General features: G+C 35.1%; 1 protein-coding gene across 1 annotated transcript in view; it reads left to right on the forward strand.

The window, feature by feature from the left end:
- PKP2 (plakophilin 2) overlaps positions 1-19,646 on the forward strand; it is a 73,552-nt gene extending 53,906 nt beyond the window's left edge. The window contains exons 7-13 of the mRNA XM_016121529.2: positions 3,290-3,407; positions 4,302-4,466; positions 5,366-5,539; positions 11,121-11,274; positions 14,528-14,717; positions 18,002-18,089; positions 18,228-19,646. Coding sequence (XP_015977015.1) covers positions 3,290-3,407; positions 4,302-4,466; positions 5,366-5,539; positions 11,121-11,274; positions 14,528-14,717; positions 18,002-18,089; positions 18,228-18,296 — 958 coding nt within the window. The 3' untranslated portion in view covers positions 18,297-19,646. The remainder of the gene's footprint in view (positions 1-3,289; positions 3,408-4,301; positions 4,467-5,365; positions 5,540-11,120; positions 11,275-14,527; positions 14,718-18,001; positions 18,090-18,227) is intronic.
- Positions 19,647-20,519: the final 873 nt, after the last annotated feature.

A 20,519-nucleotide genomic window follows, 5' to 3' on the forward strand; every position in this document is an offset into this window, starting at 1 on the left:
AATGTTGTTAGAAGCAGATAATTCTGATTTTAAACAAGAGTCACAGGTCAGGATTCTGAATCACGTTTTAGTGAGCCTTCATTTCAGAAATTTTGTAAAAATTACAGATCATGATATTTGTAAAGTACCTACGAGCACAAATGTCTAGCACATACACTAAATTGCAGCTGCTTTTATCATTTGACATTGTCCATTCTTTGGTTTGCCACATAAATTTAAAGTTTAGTCACACTGTCATTAATCTTAACAAAGACATCATTCTTCCTTTTAATTCCAGCAAGGTCCAGGGTGTTTGGTTTTCTTTTCTCCTTTTCATTGTGACACTCAGGAATGTGTGAGATTAGTGATCCTGGAGAGAGTCATGAATCACTGATTTGCTTTCACATAAAACAGCTGAATCCTAAATATATGAAGTTTTGTTCAGAGACATACAGAGTTCAGATTCTATTCTTCCCTCCCCCGTGCGCACACACACACACGCAAGTCATATCATGAGAAATATTCTTCTTAATATCAGACACAAGTTACAATTCAAGCTGGAATCCTCCCATTTAGGCCCAGTGGAGGCGAAGAGCTCCTGAACAATCCTACTTCATGTGCAGAGTTGTTTATCTCTTCCACTTCTCCCTCCTCCTGACACCCGGACCCCTAGCACCTAACCCCCGTCTAAGGACCTGGCTTTTAAATTTCAGGATACAATAGTGTACAGTTGTCTTTTCCTAAAAGGTACCCACATATTTACTCAGACTTCCGTTGGATTATACCAAGTGAAAATAAAATCATAATTTAATCTAATTCTAACAGTAGACACTAAATTACACATTTCTAATATATTCACTGATAACTCTAAAAAAAAATAATCAGTTTTTAGTAACTGTTGTGTCTGTATGCTTATTCTCTTTTACTTTTTAACAAGATCATTGTTTTGATATGTTTTGTTTATAGTTTGAGATATATTTCCATATTAAAGCTCTACTGGGCTATATATAAGGAACAGTTCTAGGTAAATATTTCTCAGGATTCAAGAGATACATTGTGGAAGGATAAGTTCTGCCTACAATTAGTCATGTTAATTCTCTGATTCCCACAAATTGAAGTATTTGATATCGAAAGAAATACCTAAGATAGCACATTATTTTTTAATAATTATTGAGTGGTACCATACCAAATTCCTTTCTGACTAGTGACTTCTATTCATGGATGTAGTACTATAAAATAATATCCCCTTATCATTCATATTTTTGGGTAGTTGAGTAAGGTAAGAACTATTTTTGATATGCAAGAGCAAATACTGAAGCAGTGGGGTTCCATGCACTTTCTGTCAGCAAAGGGATCAACTGCCAGAAACCCCTGATAAGTCCCATTTCAAGCAAGTAGAGTCTGGATAATACCACACTACAAGACAACAGTTAGTGTGTGTGAACTGGCAGTACTGCCAAGTTGAATTACCATTCTAACCCAAAATAAACACCCTGAAGTTAAACAAAGCTAAGTCATTTATCTGCTAGGTATGTAGTGAGTTTAGCTAGTGAGAAAGACAGACCTTTTGATTTGTCAAAGCAATTTTAAACTACTGCCATTTTTCTAAGCCAGGGGTTGAAAAAGTCAAAGGGAAGCTTTAAAGCATGATAACATTGTCTTGGAGTTGGGGACATATGGTATTTGCTAAACAAATGGCAGACCAAATGAATGTTAGATGAGCTTTGCTACCACTCTGGAGCCACTCCTGGCACAAGAACGGCTTTCCTTTCTCAACTTTATCACTGCTCTGCTGTCACCGGGAAAAGTAACTTAAACCCTTTGGATCTCAGTTTCTTCATATATAAAATAAGGAGACGAGCTCAGAGAGTAGATAGAGGATCTTGTTCAAATGATCATTTCTTGAGAAAAACTATGGTAAAAATGGTTTTATTATCAGTTAATGAGCTCATTCACTATCTTTTCTTAATGGACAGTGTCAAAGTCAGGTACAGTAAAATTAAGTGAGGAAGTAAATCTTTAATTAGAAATGTCTAATGAGAACCAGAGTCACAGAAGGGACTTTGTTAAAATCAGAAGTTTGTTGCATCAATTCAGCAGCCACTAAATTGTTAGTATATTCATAGTTTTAACGATTGTTAGTCTTATCTCCTTAGGCATTAGTTTGAATCATGAAATTATGTTTTTGTCAGTTAAAAACAGTCATGTTCTTGTAAAAGGAACTGGTCTAATAAATTTTATAGAAGTAGCTATTAGCAGTTGAAGTTAGTAAAAGGAAATAAGGGTGGTTCTCAAAACTCTAAAAACCTAAAAGTATTGGGGTTTTTTTTTTTTTTGGTTTTGGGGGTGTTTTGGGGTTTTTTTGTTTTTTGAGGGGTTTTTTTTTTTTTTTTGGTTTATTGTTTTTGTTTTTTTGCCATTCTTGGTAAAGATATTAACATTCTGGGGGAAAAATATTTTTAAATGGTTAATGTTAACAAGAAAAACTTAATCCAAAGGGACATGGTAACAATACCAGAATATAAACATGATCTGAATATAAAACATGATTCCTAAACATCTTATTTTGCTATATTTGATTAAGCTTCAGTTCTCTATAAGGAACCAACCTCCACTTATAGATTTAGTTACTGTTTATAGAAAGGTGTCATGGCTTAGCAAAATTAGAAATAGACTAAGTGCAAAGATATTTATAGGTCATACTTTTGACTTAGGTCTAACACACTGTAAAACCCTGCATTTTTTGTGACATCTCTCCTCCATTTTAATTATACAGTCATCACATTTTAGAGCATATGGTTAATATTTGTCAATACAAGTTTACATTGAAACCTACAAAAACCCCACTAATGTAATATAGCATACTGTCTTTTAAATGAGGAAACCGAGGCCCAATGAATGTAAGCAACTTTTTATAAGTTAGAATTAAGTCACAGAACAAGTTGGGACTTGGCTGTCTAGTACACTACCATGTCTATGTTGTCATTTATTCTTTTGCAAAATCTTTGCCTCATGTATATTCTCAAAAGTGGGATAAAGAACAAGTAAGTAATGCTATAACCTTATTGTTTAGAATGAAGTAGACAAATTTTTATTGACATGATGACGTGTTATATGAATATATTTAGAAGCTGTATTCTGATTTGATGATCACTAAGCATAGACCCCAGCCCAAGTCTGGCACACTTTTACAAATTTGCCAGTTTTCCAAACCCTTGGTAGAAGCATCACATAAAGCTTTAAAACAAAGACCCATCGCATATATGGCCTGAGTCTTATGGTTTTTTTGTTTGTTTGTTTTCCCTGATAGAAATATGAGTTCAGCTGGCCCCGATGGGAGGAAAGTGATGAGAAGGTGTGATGGACTGATTGACTCACTGGTCCACTATGTCAGAGGGACCATTGCAGATTACCAGCCAGATGACAAGGTGATCCAAGAGCTAAATAGCTTACATACGGAATTACTTATTTTGTCTTACTAAGACTCTTCAGTGTTTATTTGTTTTAATTTAAGTATAGTTGCTATACAGTAGAGTTTTCTCAAAGTAGCTGTTTGGGTTTAGCTTTATTCATTGACTCATTCGCTAGGTCAAAGATTTCCCATACTTGCTCAGATATATTAAAATCTATCTGGCCTCATTTTTCTTTCTACTTTTCAGACCCAAATTTCTCACTATCCGTTTAACAACTCTGTAGAAATTTGAAAGGAGCCCAAACGTTACTTGTTCAGCAATGCATTTAAATTTATCTCTTCCTTCATCCCCAAACTTGCTCCTTCTCTGTGTAATCCTTCTTAATAATTATCACCATCCACAAATAAAAATAGAAATATGAGTAATCTCAGATTGCCTCCCTTCCCTCACATTTCACATTCACAGAGCAACTAATAATGTCCATTCTACCTCTGAAATGTCCTTGGTTTATCCACTCCTCTCAAGTGCTACTTCTGCTGTCCTGGTTTGTACAGCTTTCATACTGATTATTGTAACTAACTCCAGATTGGTTCCTACAAACAACATCACCTCCTATTTTCCAACTCCACATGGCTTCTAAGTTGTTTATCTAAATTATAGAATTATTCTGCACACAGTCTTTAAAAAGTAAACTTTTTAAAAAATTCAGCCTTTACTTCTTAGAATTGTGGCCATAACCATTTATGATCTAACCTTAGCCTTTCTAGCCATACCCATTTTCCTCCTCCAGGTTCCCTATAGTCCAAGCATCCAGTATACCTTGTTAAGATCTAAAATATAATAAGTCCTGTGATATCACAACTGCATATCTCTACATGTATGGTCAATATTCATGTTTTCTTTTCTTAGGCCACAGAGAACTGTGTGTGCATTCTTCATAACCTCTCCTACCAGCTGGAGGCAGAGCTCCCAGAGAAATATTCCCAGAGTATCTATAGTCAAAACCGGAACATCCAGACTGACAACAACAAAAGTATTGGGTGTTTTGGCAATCGAAGCAGGAAAGTAAAAGAGGTATATTGGGAGGACTTTGAAAAATAAGCGTGTATGTGTGTATATTTCTGAGTACTTAGTATATGTCAGGCAGTATCTTAGATTCTTTAAATCCTTACATCAACCCTACATAGTATGTATTATTAATACCCTTATTTACTGATGAGAAAGCAGGGGTACAGAAAGGTTAATCATATTTTCCAGAATAATTCAGCAAATTAGTAGAGGGGATGGAATCAATTCCAGACAATTTGGCTCCAGATTTGCATTGTTGGCCATTAAACCATACTGATTTATGCCCTATAGGTTAGGAAATAGGCTTAATGCAACATGGCTAACATTAATGCTTTTAACATTAAAAGCAGCCCTAATATTCAGATTTGGACATTCAAAAACACATCTTGGACTTCTTAAAGGCACACCTGTAGGAAGGAATATCCATACAAGCATTTCATGAAAACTGAAAGAATATGACCTATCCTACATGGTATTTGTGAACTTGGAGGACAACTGGTAAATTTAGAATCCTGATGTGATCCTGAACCACTTAACTAGACTTTGAGAGACGAGGCCTGTTCTTCTTATCTTCAGCGTGTTTGTGACTAATTTAGCTTCTAGTTTAGTAGCAGCCTGAAAACTATTCTACAACAGCCAATGCTTAATTCTCTGAGTCCTTTCTTACTGTGAAATGTAAAGTTGAGGTGTATGAGATGTTGCTAGGGAGAAATCATCATGGGCTAAAAGTTAAGTGGTTGGAAATCATACATATTTGCTTTTTCATTTCTATTTCAAGGGCTTCTTATTATGCAAATTGTTAATCTCTCTAGACTAGGTAGTATTTCTGTTCTCTGGGTTTGGGTGTGGAATTGCTGAAGTCATTTGAAGGCATTAATTCTTGAATTCGCCATATGTGTCATTAGCAATACCAGGACATGCCTATGCCAGAGGAAAAGAGCAACCCCAAGGGTGTGGAGTGGCTGTGGCACTCCATTGTGATACGAATGTATTTGTCTTTGATCGCCAAGAGTGTCCGCAACTACACCCAGGAGGCATCTTTAGGAGCCCTCCAGAATCTCACAGCAGGAAGTGGACCAGTGAGTATCATGCCTATTTTTCTACTTTAAAAAAAAAAAAAATGACATTGTAGACATACCTATGTTAAGTTCAGAGCTGAGACAGCGAGGTAAGAGCAAAAGTTTCCTCACGTCAATCAAGTTCATAGGAATTCCAAGAGAGAGCTGCAGCTTTCTTGGACTTTCAGACTCAGCTTCTACCAAGGCAAGTCATTGCAAGTAAAAGACTCATAGATACTGATACCAGTCAGAGCTCTTTCAGTTACAAGGCTCCGAATCCTACCTAAACTGGGTAGGCAAAAAAAAAAAAAAAAAAAAGGAATTTCCTGGCTCATTTAACTGAATAGCCCAGGATGGGTCTTCCTTCTTTCATGATGGGTGCTTCAGTGTAATTTTGACTCTATATCTGGGCTCTTTTTCCCTCTGTTGGTTTCATTCTCAAAGATTCTTCTTATATTGTAGCAAAGATAGCCTCATTTCAGGCTTACATTTTATCCAGCCCATCATCCCTACACATGAAGAAGCTACCATATTCCCAATAGCTCCATTAAGAACTCAGAGAACGAGTCTTGTTTACCTATTTCTGAACCAGTACCTGTCTGTGTCCAGGGGCCTGCGATGCTCTGATTGGCCAGGTCTGAGTAACATGACTCTATGTGAATTTCAGGAGTGTAGGTTTAAGCTAGGAAGGAAGGGTCACTTCCACTTGTACCACCGAAATGGACTGAAATGGTAAAGGAGTAGCTCCCTAATGGGAAATCAGAGTGTTGTTACCAAGAGGAAGAATGAATGCTGGGCAGGCATACACAACAGGTGTTCACTGCAGTGTGAAGTCAGAAGGACATCTGTGCTTTGCTTATGTGTCCCCAAAATTCAACTACAAAATAAAGAGCTGCTTCTCTTTCCAAATGCACTTACTTTTTACCAGCAAAGTCAGAATATATAAAATAATAAAAGCTTATTCCCTTCTCTATGTATTTTACACCTTGCCACATTGTTAAGGTTCTATAAATTATTTGAACTAAGCTTATATGCTTTGCCTTGATCATAAAACAATTAGAATAAACTCCCCTAACCTAGGTCATTGAATGGCCAGTCTCCAGGTATCTATCCTCATAGGGAAAAACACTCTTGCAAATAACAAAAATATTTATTCTTTACTTGAGAAACTATGATCATTCTTTAATGTGTTTACACAGACTGTGAAATAGTGAAACTAATGTTTCTCTTATCTCTGCACTTAACCATAGGGTTAAGAATATGACCAAATTTCTAATCTCTTTAATTTTCTGCAAAATGTAGTTGTGCACAAAGAGAAAGAAATGTAGCTCTCAGGGAGCCCCAAATGACAGGAACATTAACTTATTATTTTATCTTCCCACTTTCCCATGCTGGGTTTCCTAAAACCATTTCTTTTACTTTCCCAAACTACAGAAGCCCCCTTATTAACTATAAATCAACTTACAAGAAAATGACAAAAATTAAATTGCTACATGTGTGTATGTGTGTGTGTGTTTAAGCATGCTATATTCTAAGTATGCTTCAGTGTGAGCAAAGCATTTAAGCTTGGATTTTGGCCTCTTCCATTCCAAGATCTTTCATGAAATCCAGACAGTCCAGAGATGTAATTTATTATCTAGATCCTAAGTTCCTTCAAACATATTTTGAGCACCTAATACATAATAGGAACAAACCTAGTGGTAAGGATTTAGTGGCGAATAAGGCAAAATCCCTGTGTTTGGTAGTATCTAGCTGGTGTAAACAAGCAGAAATCTAAGGTACTAAGAGATTTCAAGTCTAAAATGATCCAAGCGACGGAGATACCTTTATAACCGTCTTAATTTTGTCAAGGCATTTAAAAGCATGGCTAACTTTGGACCAGTCCAGTCCACTGAAAGGAGGCCACCACTAAACTGGTATTAATCCATACTCATTGTTATTAGAGTTGAACATGACTAGAGATTTATAGGGGACAATCATTAGCAACATGGGACAATAATATAAGGACCCTTTGTTTTGTAAGTTATGAGATGCTTTTTATTAAAATTTTGACTTCTAAGTATATCTTTTCTAATTATTACTTTTCCTAATTTTTGTTATGCTTAGATAATGTGACAAAAAATACTTGGTTTCATGATTTCTAAAAGAACCTTGAATAGAAAAATATAAAAAGTGGGCCATTACATAGGTTCAGAAAATATCCAGTCTATAAACTGTGTTCATAGTTGAGATAGTGTTGAGCAATTGATGGTCATGTGCCTTAAATGGCAAAAAACCTAAACTGAAGTGAATAGCTTCCTAAAAGATACATTATATAATTTAAGTGTCAAATTATGACATTTCTAGTCACAAAACGACATTAATGTAAACTTTGTTAGTTCAGCTATAATGGTCATTCTAATAGATAAGGAAAGGAGATGGGTTGATAAAGTTTACCCATTTAGCAAACTAAGTACAGTATAAAGTATAAATTTGAAAACACAGTATAAATTAAAAGGGCAATGTAAATTAAAATATTAAGGTGCAGACTTTCAGTTATAAGATAAATAAGTCCTGGGGATATAATATATGAAATGGTGACTATAGTTAACAATAGTGTATTCTGTATTCAACCTCATTAGTAATTATGACAATATGAATGAGAAGTACTGTTTGCATACAGTTGACCAACTATAATGGTCATTCTCATATATTTTCTGAAGCTGGAATATAAAATCTTGATTTGGCCAATTTGATTGTTTATTTTTCTTACTTAGCAAATTCTAAAGAGTGTTCCACTTCAGATTTATGTATTTCCCTCAGTGAACCAGAATAAGAGTATGCTGTGCTAACTCCTGGTTGAGCAAACATCATTTGAAGATCCAGAGTTCATCTAAACTTGCATGTTTCCATTAATTATTTTATATACTAACATAAAAACTCTTTCTTGTATATGAGAACATATCATTAAATGGTATAGTATGATATATATATAAAGCAAGGGTTTATATATATAAAGTAAGGGTTTTCGGATATCTTATATTTTAAAAGAAAACATTTTAAGAAATAAATATTTTGTGACTTTTTAATCTATCTTCTCATCTTATCAAGAATCTTCTGAGGTGATAGTAAGTCTTCAGGAAAAGGTGACAGCGTATTTATTCACATAGTTCATTTCAAGAAACATTTATATAGGACCTATCATGTTGTAGGCACCATACAAGGCACTGATGTGGTGGGGGGAAGATGGATGAGATACATTTTCATCTTTTCAAGGAGATTATGTTCTAATAGGAGAGATAATGCAGTTTGGTACAGTTGTGACCTAAAGAATTAAGGAGTAATGGTAAGAAAAGAGAGGAAGGAAGACCCAGACTCTGAAGGACTGTATGTGCCATAGTAAGACATTACAATATCATTCTGAAAGCAGTTGGGAGTCATTACAGAGTTTAACTTGAGGTAGAACATAATCAGATTAAATTTTAGAAGGATCATTCTGGTACAAGGCTTAGAAATCCCCACTGGTGTTGAAGAAATAGCAAGCCGACTAGCAACTTTTGTTCCTACTAAAAATTGGAGACCATACACGTACAGAAGTAGCAACCTGCAAATGCACTATTTAGCAGTATTTGGTGACCAAGTTTAAAATCAGTTTTGCAGTTTTAGTGTGCAGGTGGAAAATAAGCTAACAATAATAAGAGAGTTAAGGATATTAGAAAGATAGTATTTGATGTGATGGTTCATGTACCCCAATCCAAATAAGAAAGAAAGTTAAGGCAATATAGAATTGATAACTTGATGATGCTGAAAAAGATATATGGTAAGAATGAGGAAGAGGAGCAAGGAGAACAAGAAATTGTGTTCAGAGTCTAACATTGGAGTTTAAGTTTTCAAAGTCAAAGTATTTCTAGGTGAATACAGGTTCTGTGTTACCATGGAAGTACAAGGCTGATGTACAGAAGAAATGGAGGTCATTTCCTTTTAGGAAGTCTAAGAACTCTGAGGCGTAATTAATGTGGTCATCCATAAAGGGTCGGAGGAAGAGAAAGCACTGTGCCAGGCTCCAGTGGGTGTTGGGAAAGAAACACTAAGCCTTGAGGTGACAGACAATACTATGAGGGTGACAGAGCTGATGGCAGTGACTCAGAAGTACAGAGTTTTGTGTAGGAGGGAAGACAAATATCTAGATGGACCATTCTCTTTGGGAAGAGAGAGGAATGCTAAAGCTACCCCCGTGCCAAGATACAGGAGTTGTACAGAATAAATAGCCTCCTCTCTGGATGGCTAGAGGGAAGGATTCTTTTCAGAGGAGAGTAAATAGTCTAATAGAATGCTTTGCGAATTAGTGAAAGTCCAAGCATAACTTGTTTACATACAATAAAACAATCATTCTAAAATAGTGATTATTAAACTTCTTTGAGTATCTCGTAGATGTTATGAACCCTTCCCTAAGAAAGTTTATTATAAACACAAAGGCAATTTTAAAGACCTCCTGTCCCCACCCTGAAACCTATCCTGGACCCCTATATTAAGAGCTCCTGTTCTAAAATGTATAGTGGAGAATGAAAGAAAGAGACAGTCTGCAGGCAGTAGGGAGGAAGCAAGAGTGTTTCAATAAGATAAATAGAGAAGACAGACACCCTGAAGAATGGTCATGAATTATAGGAATTTCTGGTGTGGTGGCCTCAAGTTAGCTTCAGTAGAAATCTATGCAATTACCAAAGCAAGCTAAGGCCCCAGTATTGTTGGGGGTTTGTTGACTCTAGGAAGGGTCCATCTGGAACTCATATGCCCTGAGAGTAGGTGCCCAGCCTAATTCCAATTAAGCTTTGCCTCTCATGGAGCTGGACCTAGACCTGTATTGGACCAGCAGTGTTCACATGCTGCTGGTACCTGATACAGAGTGTAGAATTACAAATAACCTTACTAGCCATCCATTCCTTTTTGTAAAAGCCCAATATCTCTTTCAGAATACAGTGGCTTTTTGGAGATGAATGAGTTTATTAAAACATGTGTTAACACCAAAATTGAAACAAGAAGAAACAGGAAAGATGAATAAGCCAACAACCAGTAAATACACTGAAATAATAATCAAAGACATCTCAATCAAAGACATCTCCCTTTAGAATTTTTCTTAGCTCAGTTGGCTTTACAACTAAATTCTACCAGAACCACAAACTTGAAATTATTCTTGTATTACACGAATAGTTCAAAAAAACAGGGAAGGGAAAACACTACCCAACTAATTGTATAACATTGGTGTGACTTTAATTCTACAACTTTGATTCTAAAGCATTGTCCTTATCATATTCTTTTCATGCTGATGAACTGAAAATGTGAATGAAGAGCAGACTAATGAATAGAAAGGAAAGGAAAAGACAGGCTCATTTTATTTATAAACAGATGTAGTAGCTAATCAAATCCAATATTGTATTTAAATACACTGCAGTTGCAGTAATTAAATTGAAAACCTAATAAAAATTTAAAGGAAATCTCTTTAGACTGATTTCATCACAGTTCTAGTTTTTAAAACATCTTGCTGAATCTCTAATAATCTACTGAAACTTAATATTACCCTGAAGTCAAATGCAGTGGTATTGATAGGACGTGTCTCACCAAACAGATGCCGATGTCAGTAGCTCAGACAGTTGTCCAGAAGGAAAATGGCCTTCAGCACACCCGGAAGATGCTACATGTTGGTGATCCAAGTGTGAAAAAGACTGCAGTGTCACTGTTGAGGAATTTGTCCCGCAATCTTTATCTGTGCAATGACATTGGTGAGTCAGTAAAAGTGTCGATGTAATGTATACATATTGAAAGTACAAATGCAATTTGCATTCTTTTTATGATGATGAACTGAAAATGTGAATAAAGAACCAATCGTGATAAAAAAAAAAAAAAAAGTACTGGCTTTTGTGCACCCAAGCATCAAGGGTAGGCTTTCTCACTGGGTCTCAAACAGGATTTTTCTTAATATCCACATTTTTTTTTGTTTTAATTATTACAGATATTACAGAAGAGAAATTTTAGACTGTACTAATAATTAACATGTGGCTGTCTTTCAGAATGTTCTCTGCATGGCCTACTGAGCACCTCTCTTCTAAAACACACACACACACACACATGCACACACACAGCAGTTGTTTACTTTAGAAGCTTGGCAGTTGTTGGACTAAAACCATATGGACAGACAGATAATCACTTTTAAAAAAGGACCAAAAGGAGTCACTGAATATAGCAGACTTAGCATAGAAGGTTTGAGAAAAAATATGAAATGTATTTCCCCCTTTATTTGAGTCTGTGTTATTGACAATGGTGATATCATGTTATACCTAGCAAATAACAATTTTTCATTTATTTGCTTTAAACCTAGAAATACCTGATAAATGTTTGTGAATCAAGCCGAAAATTATAAAACGAGACAAAAGGGAAAATAATAACTAAAATTAATCATGCTTCACAAAGTAGTCATTTCTGAGAACTTGAAATTCAGTTTTCCACAAAGTTGCACTAAAACTATAAACAAATTTTTGTTTATTTTGATTTTTTTAATGGATTGGATTTTTCTGAAACTGCGCGCACGCGCGCTCACACACACACACACACACACACACACACACTCCATCACCACCACCACCTCCAGAGATACCGAGGTCCAGGGTTATGTTTTAATAATGTCATTTCCAAAGACAGCCAGCAGCACAACATTGGACAGACAGGTGGTTTCATTCTCATTATAAATATAAGGAGCCTGGCAGTTTTCCAGTGAATCTGAAAGAAGCCTTGCTATAGGCACTGTCATCATTATGAAAGTGTTCTCCCCAATATTTTCTGAGGACTTTCGTGCTGCACTTTCATCGAATGTATTGTCCTTTGACTTCTTTATCTTTTCCCAAGTGAGATATTTACTCCATTTTTTAAAACATTGTTAATGAAAATGACTGCACTCTGCCTTCAGGGCAGAAATGCTATGGTGTCAGGTCCTATAGTCCTCCAGCTATTGGGAAGGTAAAGCTGTACAGCTCCACAGTTTCTGTAAGATGATTTCACTGATAAACCTTCCCTCACTTTAAGAACAGTAGTGAGAAGAGGCTTCAGCAAGACAAATGCAGTTTTAAATTCTAAGTTGGCTTTATGTCAAATACATAAATTGAGTATAAGGACCTGTCTTGATTCCGCATATTAATAACCAGGAATAAATGAAATTCAATTTTGTGTTCTCATGAGAGACTTCTGGGCCAGGTAAAACTTGCGATGTACTGGAATGAGGTCATCACATTTTACTTAACTTTATCACTATGTATGTAAGTTCTTAATAATATGGTTTTATATTTTCTTAAAAATTTGAAGATAGGCAACTTAGTATGGTGACAGAATAATAGATCTCATGCAGAAGACATGATTGGGCATTTTCTGTTGTGATTGTCACAGACTTATTTTTGTGTCATTGTCCTAAATTCAGCGGAAGGAAAATTAATTCTGTGGTTTAACTTATTAAAAGGAGGAAGCTTTCCAATAATAACTCATATCTATTGAGAGCTTCCTATATGCAGGGTACTGTGATATAGTTAACATGTAGTAACTTATTTAATCCCTCAAAACAACCCTATGAAGTAGAAACTTTTATTACCCCATTTTACAAATCAGGAAAATGCAACAAAGAGAGGTTAAATAGTTTGCCCAAACTAAGTGGCAAAGACAGGACTAAAACTAAAGAAGTGTGGCTTCGGAGGTTGAGATCTGAGCTCTTAACACTATGATGCAATGCTTAAACAATAGTGAAAAACAAAGTGTCTGGCCTTTGAGCAGGAGGTACGTCTTTGCTGTCAGTTAGGTACAAGTAGTATCAACGGATACCATATCACGGAGTATCTTTTATGAGTACCTCTCTGTTTTAAGCATAGTGATCAATGTTGGAAATCCAGAAATGAATACAATAATTGTCCTCAAAGGACCCCATTGGAATTCAGAGGAGGATGTAACCCAACATCATAGAGAAGTGCAGTTCCAGGTGCCACATGAACTCAGATAAAGAAATAATAAATTAAGCAGAAATATTTGTTGTACAACCATAATAAATACAGCACTGTATTAAAGAGCTGCGAGGAGCAACAAAAGCAAGAGAAGCATGCTGTCTTTCAAGTAGAGTCCAAAGTACTTTGAGAAAAAGAAGAAAACATACATGAAAAGAATTATTGCAAAAAAAAAAAACAAATTCAAATTCATATTGCTCACAATATATATACCATAGGACAAATTATAATGAAATCATCAGGTATTAATATCTCTCCCTGTTACTATAAAAGAAAATCAAACTAAAACCATATTATTAAGAACTACATACATAGTGAAAAAATATATTTAAAAGTGTCTTTGTCTTTTTTTAATAATAGTATTGTGCATTAAAAAAATCTTGGGCAGTACAGATAATTTTTAAAAAATATGTTTTTAAGTCACCATTAATATTATTGTAGAAATACAACTCCTATTAATATTTTAGTGTACTTCTTCTAAAATTTATGTTTATATTCTCTCCTGATGTTATAATACTGTATAATCTTTATATAAACAAGTATATGATTTTTTTACATAAAATATTAACAAATATTTTCTTGTTTACATGTTTCATAGACATGTTTTAGGATGCATAATATTCATTGTATTTTAATTAATGATATGTTATTATTGGGGTATTTAGGCTTTTTATAAAGCTTTTTTCATTTTTAAAGTTATGTCTTAGGATAAATTAGCAGAAGTAAAATTGTTGAATCAAATGTGAAAAATTTTTTAAATTCTTAAGATATCTGTCAAATTGCTTTCTGAAATGATTTCTAATATACTGAGCACAGAGTATCATCTTTTTAAAAATCCTTTTAAATTTTGAATACCAGAGAGGTTACATTTTTTCATACGCCTGTTAACCAGTTGTGTTTCCTTTCTAAAATGTCCCTTGCCAAAATATATTGGGATCTTGAGATTAAGAAACAATCTTTTTAATCAAAGTTTTTTTTTTTTTCTTTCATTTCATAGCCAGAGAAACTCTACCTGATTTGGTTTCCATAATTCCTGACACAGTCCCAAGTACTGACCTTCTCATTGAAACTACGACTTCTGCCTGTTACACGTTGAACAATGTAATCCAGAATAGTTACCAGAATGCCCGGGATCTTCTAAACACTGGGGGCCTGCAGAAAATTATGACCATTAGCGCAGGCGATGCGTAAGTCCTTTAGCATCTGCCCATTGGCTGTCTCTCCTTTCCTCAGCACCATTTCCATATGTAAAGTTAGTTGTGAACTTTCAGGCATTGGGCATCCTGGGCCACAGGATCAAAAGCAAGATTGTAAAGCTGGGCCAGATCATCTGGTCCAATCCTTGGTAATCAAGCCAGTGAAAAACTGGATTTTCCAAGCCAAATACTTGCCCGTTCTCTTCTAAAATATTCAGAGATAGTCAAACTCTATAGCTTCTCTGGATAGTGCATTCCAGCATTTGATTGACCTGATGAATTAATTTGTTTCCCAGAACTACAGCTGTGAGTTAAAAACAGCAGAACGTAGTCAGGCTGGGAGTCCTGTGGACAGAGAATGCCCTTTTCGCACTTAAATTTGTGAAGCCAGTGTCACCCCCAGATGGCTTAGAAGCAGTGATAGAACAAGAAGTGGGAGGCAGCATAGCAAGAAGTTCTTGCTTTCTGAGTTTTCTCTGTCACATCTATTTTACCTCAATCTTTTTCGAGAATATAAGGTCTAATGCATATATGTCATCCCACATCCCTATTTCTGTCTTTAAATTTCTCCATTTAAAAAAAGAAGGTGAGGAAGAGAGTTAAAAACCTGGTGTAACCAAATTATTACTATTAGTTAATTTAGAGCAATGAGATCCAAAGGAGGCATGAAGATTATTATCTTTTTCATTTATACGATTCTGACTTGTTTGACTTATTAAACGCAAGTTCCTTTTGTAAATAACCAAAAAAAGAAATGTTATATCCCAGTTCTAATCATTTGCAAACCAAAGGGATTTCACCTGTGGTAGGCAGATGTGTGCTTGGCCACACAGGGGAACATAGGAGTCTGTGGTATCCTGGAATGAACTCACATGCCCTCTGCCACAACCCCATCCAACGTAGATCCCTTATGCGCTACAGCCCCACTCTGGCAAAGCTCATGGGGAAGGAAGACCACATTCAGAGTCATATGATTAAAAAGAGCACTGGGTAGAATGTTGATTCCTCAAGAATAGGTAGTATTCACCTGTCTCAGAGCCTGGCAGATAGCAGTTGCTCAGTCATTGTGGAAAGAATGAATTATTGCTGCAAAAGAGAAATGACTGTTTAAAGTAGTCATCTAACCTTCTAAGCAACTCTTCAAAAGACCATCTGATTTTATTATTTGAGTATTCAGATCTAACAAGCACAGGAGAATACATCTCACTTTTGAAAACTTCTTATAGCTTAGCAACATACAGGATGTGCTATTCTTTTTATAATTCATGGGTGTCAACCCAAATAAAGAGATAAACTGAGGAAAGGTCAAGTTACCAGAATTTGAGTTTATTCAGGAATAGCAGAGGCATTGCAATTCAGGAAGTGCATGCTGTAGCAAGCTACAAGGGAGTCCACTGAGGATTTGAAGCGAGCTGTATTTATGGGCAAAGATGTATGTATGGGGCATGCCCACACAAAATTTAAGCAGTAAGTTCATTGGCTTGAGGATGGGGAGAAATCCTCAGCAGATGTTCATTGTCTTCTGTAAATCAGGCACTTATAAGGAATCAGCCTCTCCCTTCTGAACTTTCCTTCTTTTGAGGAGACATGCATGACATTCTCCATTTCATATCCTCCAGTTCCATTCTACATTGAAATCCTTTCACATGGACTAGCGTGGGAACCAATGATCATTTACAACATTTTATCTTTGAATAAATGAGTTCCAAGTGTCAAAAAAAAAAAAGAAAAGAAAAGAAAAGAAAACTTATAGGCAGACTATAAATATAACACCGTTGTGAGGGAGAGGACAAATAATTCTCCCTCTACCCTTCTAGGTGCTTGGCGGAGACACCCCTGTTATAAAAAAAAGACAGATTCACAGGAGAAAAACAGAAATTTAATGACATGTATACTTCCTGTATACATGAGAGAAACAGGAAAGCTGAGTAGCTCCTCCTCAATGTGGTCCAAGGTTAAAAAACACCTCCAGTTAGAGACAAAAGATGATGTTGGAGGTAGAGTGAGGCCATTAACGGGAGGTTACCAGGAAAAGCACAGTAAACTAGGGTAAGATTGTCATGCAGATTTAAGTCCTTACCTTCTCCGTTATAAGAATTTCTAAAGATTTGGAGTCATCCTTCACTTCCAGGTTTAGAGGGGGAGAAAATTCATGGGGATTTCCCTTATAAATGTAAATGTCTCTTATCCAAGCATAACTTTTACTGGGTTTTCAGAGCTTTTCCAATGTCTTAAAAATAATCAGCCTAAAATAATTTTTATGCTAAAGAGGCATGTTTTAGGTTGGTATATTCTGCTCCCATTCACTTGCTATTTAAGAACATTTTAAGTATTAGAGACCCATAGCTTTCATGGTTTTATTAGTACTTCAATTGTAAGCAAGCTACATCGAGGAGTCCATGAGGTGCTAAAAAAAATTGGAGTTGGTCATTTGACTTACCCACTGCAAGGCTGGTATGGAAGAGTCTTTTAGCTAATGAAGGAACCCAGCATGCACGACCTTTTCCATACAGCTTAACATTCTCTATTCTTGGTTGCATGTTTTGAAACACCTGTGATAGGAAAAATAAAGGATTTGTTTCTTTGTTAAAAGAAAAAATTAGCCATGTAGTAGTTCAAGTGATAGAGAGAAATTAAAGAAAGCATTTTCTCCTTTAGGACAAATATTAAAAGCATAACATCAAAAACTAAATATAATGTCAAATTTGGTGGCAACTTGGATTTAAAACTGGGACACATTCTTTCTATATTAAAAAAAAACAAAGAAATTTTGAAACTTTTAACTAATGCTCTAACAAAAATGTTTTTTATTAACTTGAAAAATTACTCATACCTTCATAGAGTCACTAAGTCTATTTTTCCAGTTATACTTCCTTGTGTTTGCATTTCTTTAAATATGTATTATAAACATACAAATATATTTATATTCTATAAATAGACAATAGAAATATACAAATATAAATTCTATAAGTAAATTTAAGGATTTGTAACATGTCTAAGGATATATTCCTTATAAATATCAGTAATTCGCTCTATAAACTCCCCATTAGTTGGCACTGTGCTAGTGGTTTAAAAAGATTTTTTTAAATAATTGTTTCAAGTGGTCACTGGTCTCTTAAATTCCCATTTAATTCTCTTTTTATTGTGAGTGGCCAGATTTAATGGATAGCTACAGAACAGCAGTGATTAAAGACGATTCAGGGAGCGTCCAAAGGCCATATCCAGAATCCTCATAGGTTGTCACTGATCTCGGAATGTCCTTTTATTCTTTTCAGCTACGCATCTAACAAAGCAAGTAAAGCTGCTTCTGTTCTCCTGTATTCTCTGTGGATGCACACGGAGCTCCACAATGCCTACAAGAAGGTAAGGCGTATGTCATAGTTAACAGAGCCAGATCATAATGGCCCCACTTGACTGACCCTGGTTAGAAATCACTGAGAACTGCATTTTCTTGTGTGAAAATGTTGATACATTTCACATTTTTGTCTGCTTATTCCAAAGGCTCAGTTTAAGAAGACAGATTTTGTCAACAGCCGGACTGCCAAAGCCTACCATTCCCTTAAAGACTGAGGAAAGTGAAAAGGTGCTCTCAGAAATACCAACTTCACCATTCTCAGCCACGAAAAAAGTCCCAAAGGAAAACACCTATTTTTCTACTTACTCATCCAAGAAACCTGAAAAAAGCATGCCCTATTTTTATCCTTTTCTATTTCCAGAATCCAGAAGACGAATAATCAGAACACAATTTTATTAATCTTCCAGAAGATTTTTACAAGTTTGCCACCTGGTAACAGGCTCAGTTTTACTCTCTGCAAGTAGTCGTGATCAGGGCTTATGGTGCAGTTTCCTGGAACCAAAATGTTAATTTATGTGGAATGGACATTAACAGAATAAATGAGGAAAGAAGCTGTTATGGTATTACTAATATTTTAAAAGTATGATTTACATTTATATTTTCTGGTTTCCATATTTTGTCACTCATGTGCACATCACTTCACCATCGAGCCATGAGTATATTCTTCTGCAGTGTTAAAACAGAATGGAAATAAGAAATATTTGCTGAGTTATTCAGGAGAAAATTTAATGGCAAAACTATATGTTTGTTTTTTTTACTTTGTGCTTGTTTTTATCCTCTTGATTTTCTCTGATTTTAAATGAACTTAAGAAATTTAGGTCACAGAGCATGCATAACTATAAGAAAAAGAAATTGAAAGATAGTGATTAAAGCAGATTTCAAATCTTTTCCACAGAGAAAGACAACAAAGGTTATGAAATTTAGGGTTTCCTGTAAACACTGAGTAAATGAAATTTTTGCACAAAGAAATACTTTACCTGTAACAACAGCATTAAATGTAAATCTCTTCTGAACAGTAGCATTCAATTTCCTGGACTTTTGCAGCCATTGCAAAGGGCTGGTGGAAAGATGAACTCTACATTTAGCTACAGAAGGAACCAAGACCTTTCAAACTGTTGGATCAGTCCAGGGCTCTGAAAACACAGCTTAGTTTAATGAATTACATTGTCAACTTTTCCCAACATTTAAAAAATAGCACAGAGCCACTAAATCTCATGTGCTCTTCCACAAATCATTATTTCAAGCCAAGAAAACTCTAGAGAAGAAAAATGAAGTTAATTGAGAAAAAAATATATATATGTCTAGGCACCTGGAAGTGATATGAGAAATACCAGTGTTTAAAAGTTGACAACATCATCTATTGAAGCAAATATATATTAAGCGTTATTTTAACTGGGTTGTTGTTAATACCATTCATATAGAATTAGTCTTCTCAACTACAATTCTGTTGTATTTTGCTTTTTTAAAAAATCTGGCAACATTTGTTATAAGAAAGAAGGAACATAATTCTTCTCCTTTTGGCCAGAAAAGTGTAATAGAAAATAAATTCCCATTTTCAATTTGAATGTATACGTGTCTTTATTATATTTAGAATTTGAAATTTTTTTCAATTTTGAAAGCTCAATGATGAAGGCTTAAGTTACTAATAAGTTTAAACAATTATTTAGATGCCAATTTTTAAAATACTAAAAAGAAAAAAATTTTCAGAGTTTTGATGATAAACATTTAGAGTATATTTATTTCTTTATGTATGTCGAAGTTTCTGTGTTTTTTTAAGGCATTTGTAAAGTTTTCAATAATATTAAACACAAAATGAGGCAAAGAGAACATTGCCTGCATTGGTATCTGTGTATATCTGATTTATCTGTGTATGTTAGTATATGTGGCATGATTGACATGACATTTGAGGATTTAACCTTATAGTTAAAGTCCTAAATTCTCTACCAAGAAACATTTCCTGTAAGAAAGATAAGACTAGCTAGTGACTAAAACATATAAAAATGGAAAGACATACAAATGCATTAGCTATTGTTAGATTTTAGTAAATGGAGTGAAAGATAGTTTGATCCCTATGTTTTGCCTTGTCACTCTTTTTACAAAAACCTCACTACTTTGCTACCTGTAAACAATTCTGAGGAAGGTCCTTGTATGGCTAAATATCAGTTTTGATCACAGGTCTACACACAAAGCTCTTTTTTTATTTTTTCTTCTTTCTTTTTTAATGCATCCCAGACTGTGCCTCTGTCATCAAAGGAACTGATGGGCTGAGCTGGGCCTTTTCGTTTATTTGTGTTAAGGGTTCCAAAGGGCTGCTGCCTCGTCAAGAATTCTTAAAGGTCTTCAGGAATACGGGATATTGCTAGCGTGAATTTGTATAACTGGAGACACTTGTTTATACCTAATGAAAATAACTAAAGGATTATCTAACAAAATAGAAA

Source organism: Rousettus aegyptiacus, unplaced genomic scaffold (assembly GCF_014176215.1).
Source record: "Rousettus aegyptiacus isolate mRouAeg1 unplaced genomic scaffold, mRouAeg1.p scaffold_m13_p_2, whole genome shotgun sequence".
NCBI lineage: Eukaryota > Metazoa > Chordata > Mammalia > Chiroptera > Pteropodidae > Rousettus > Rousettus aegyptiacus.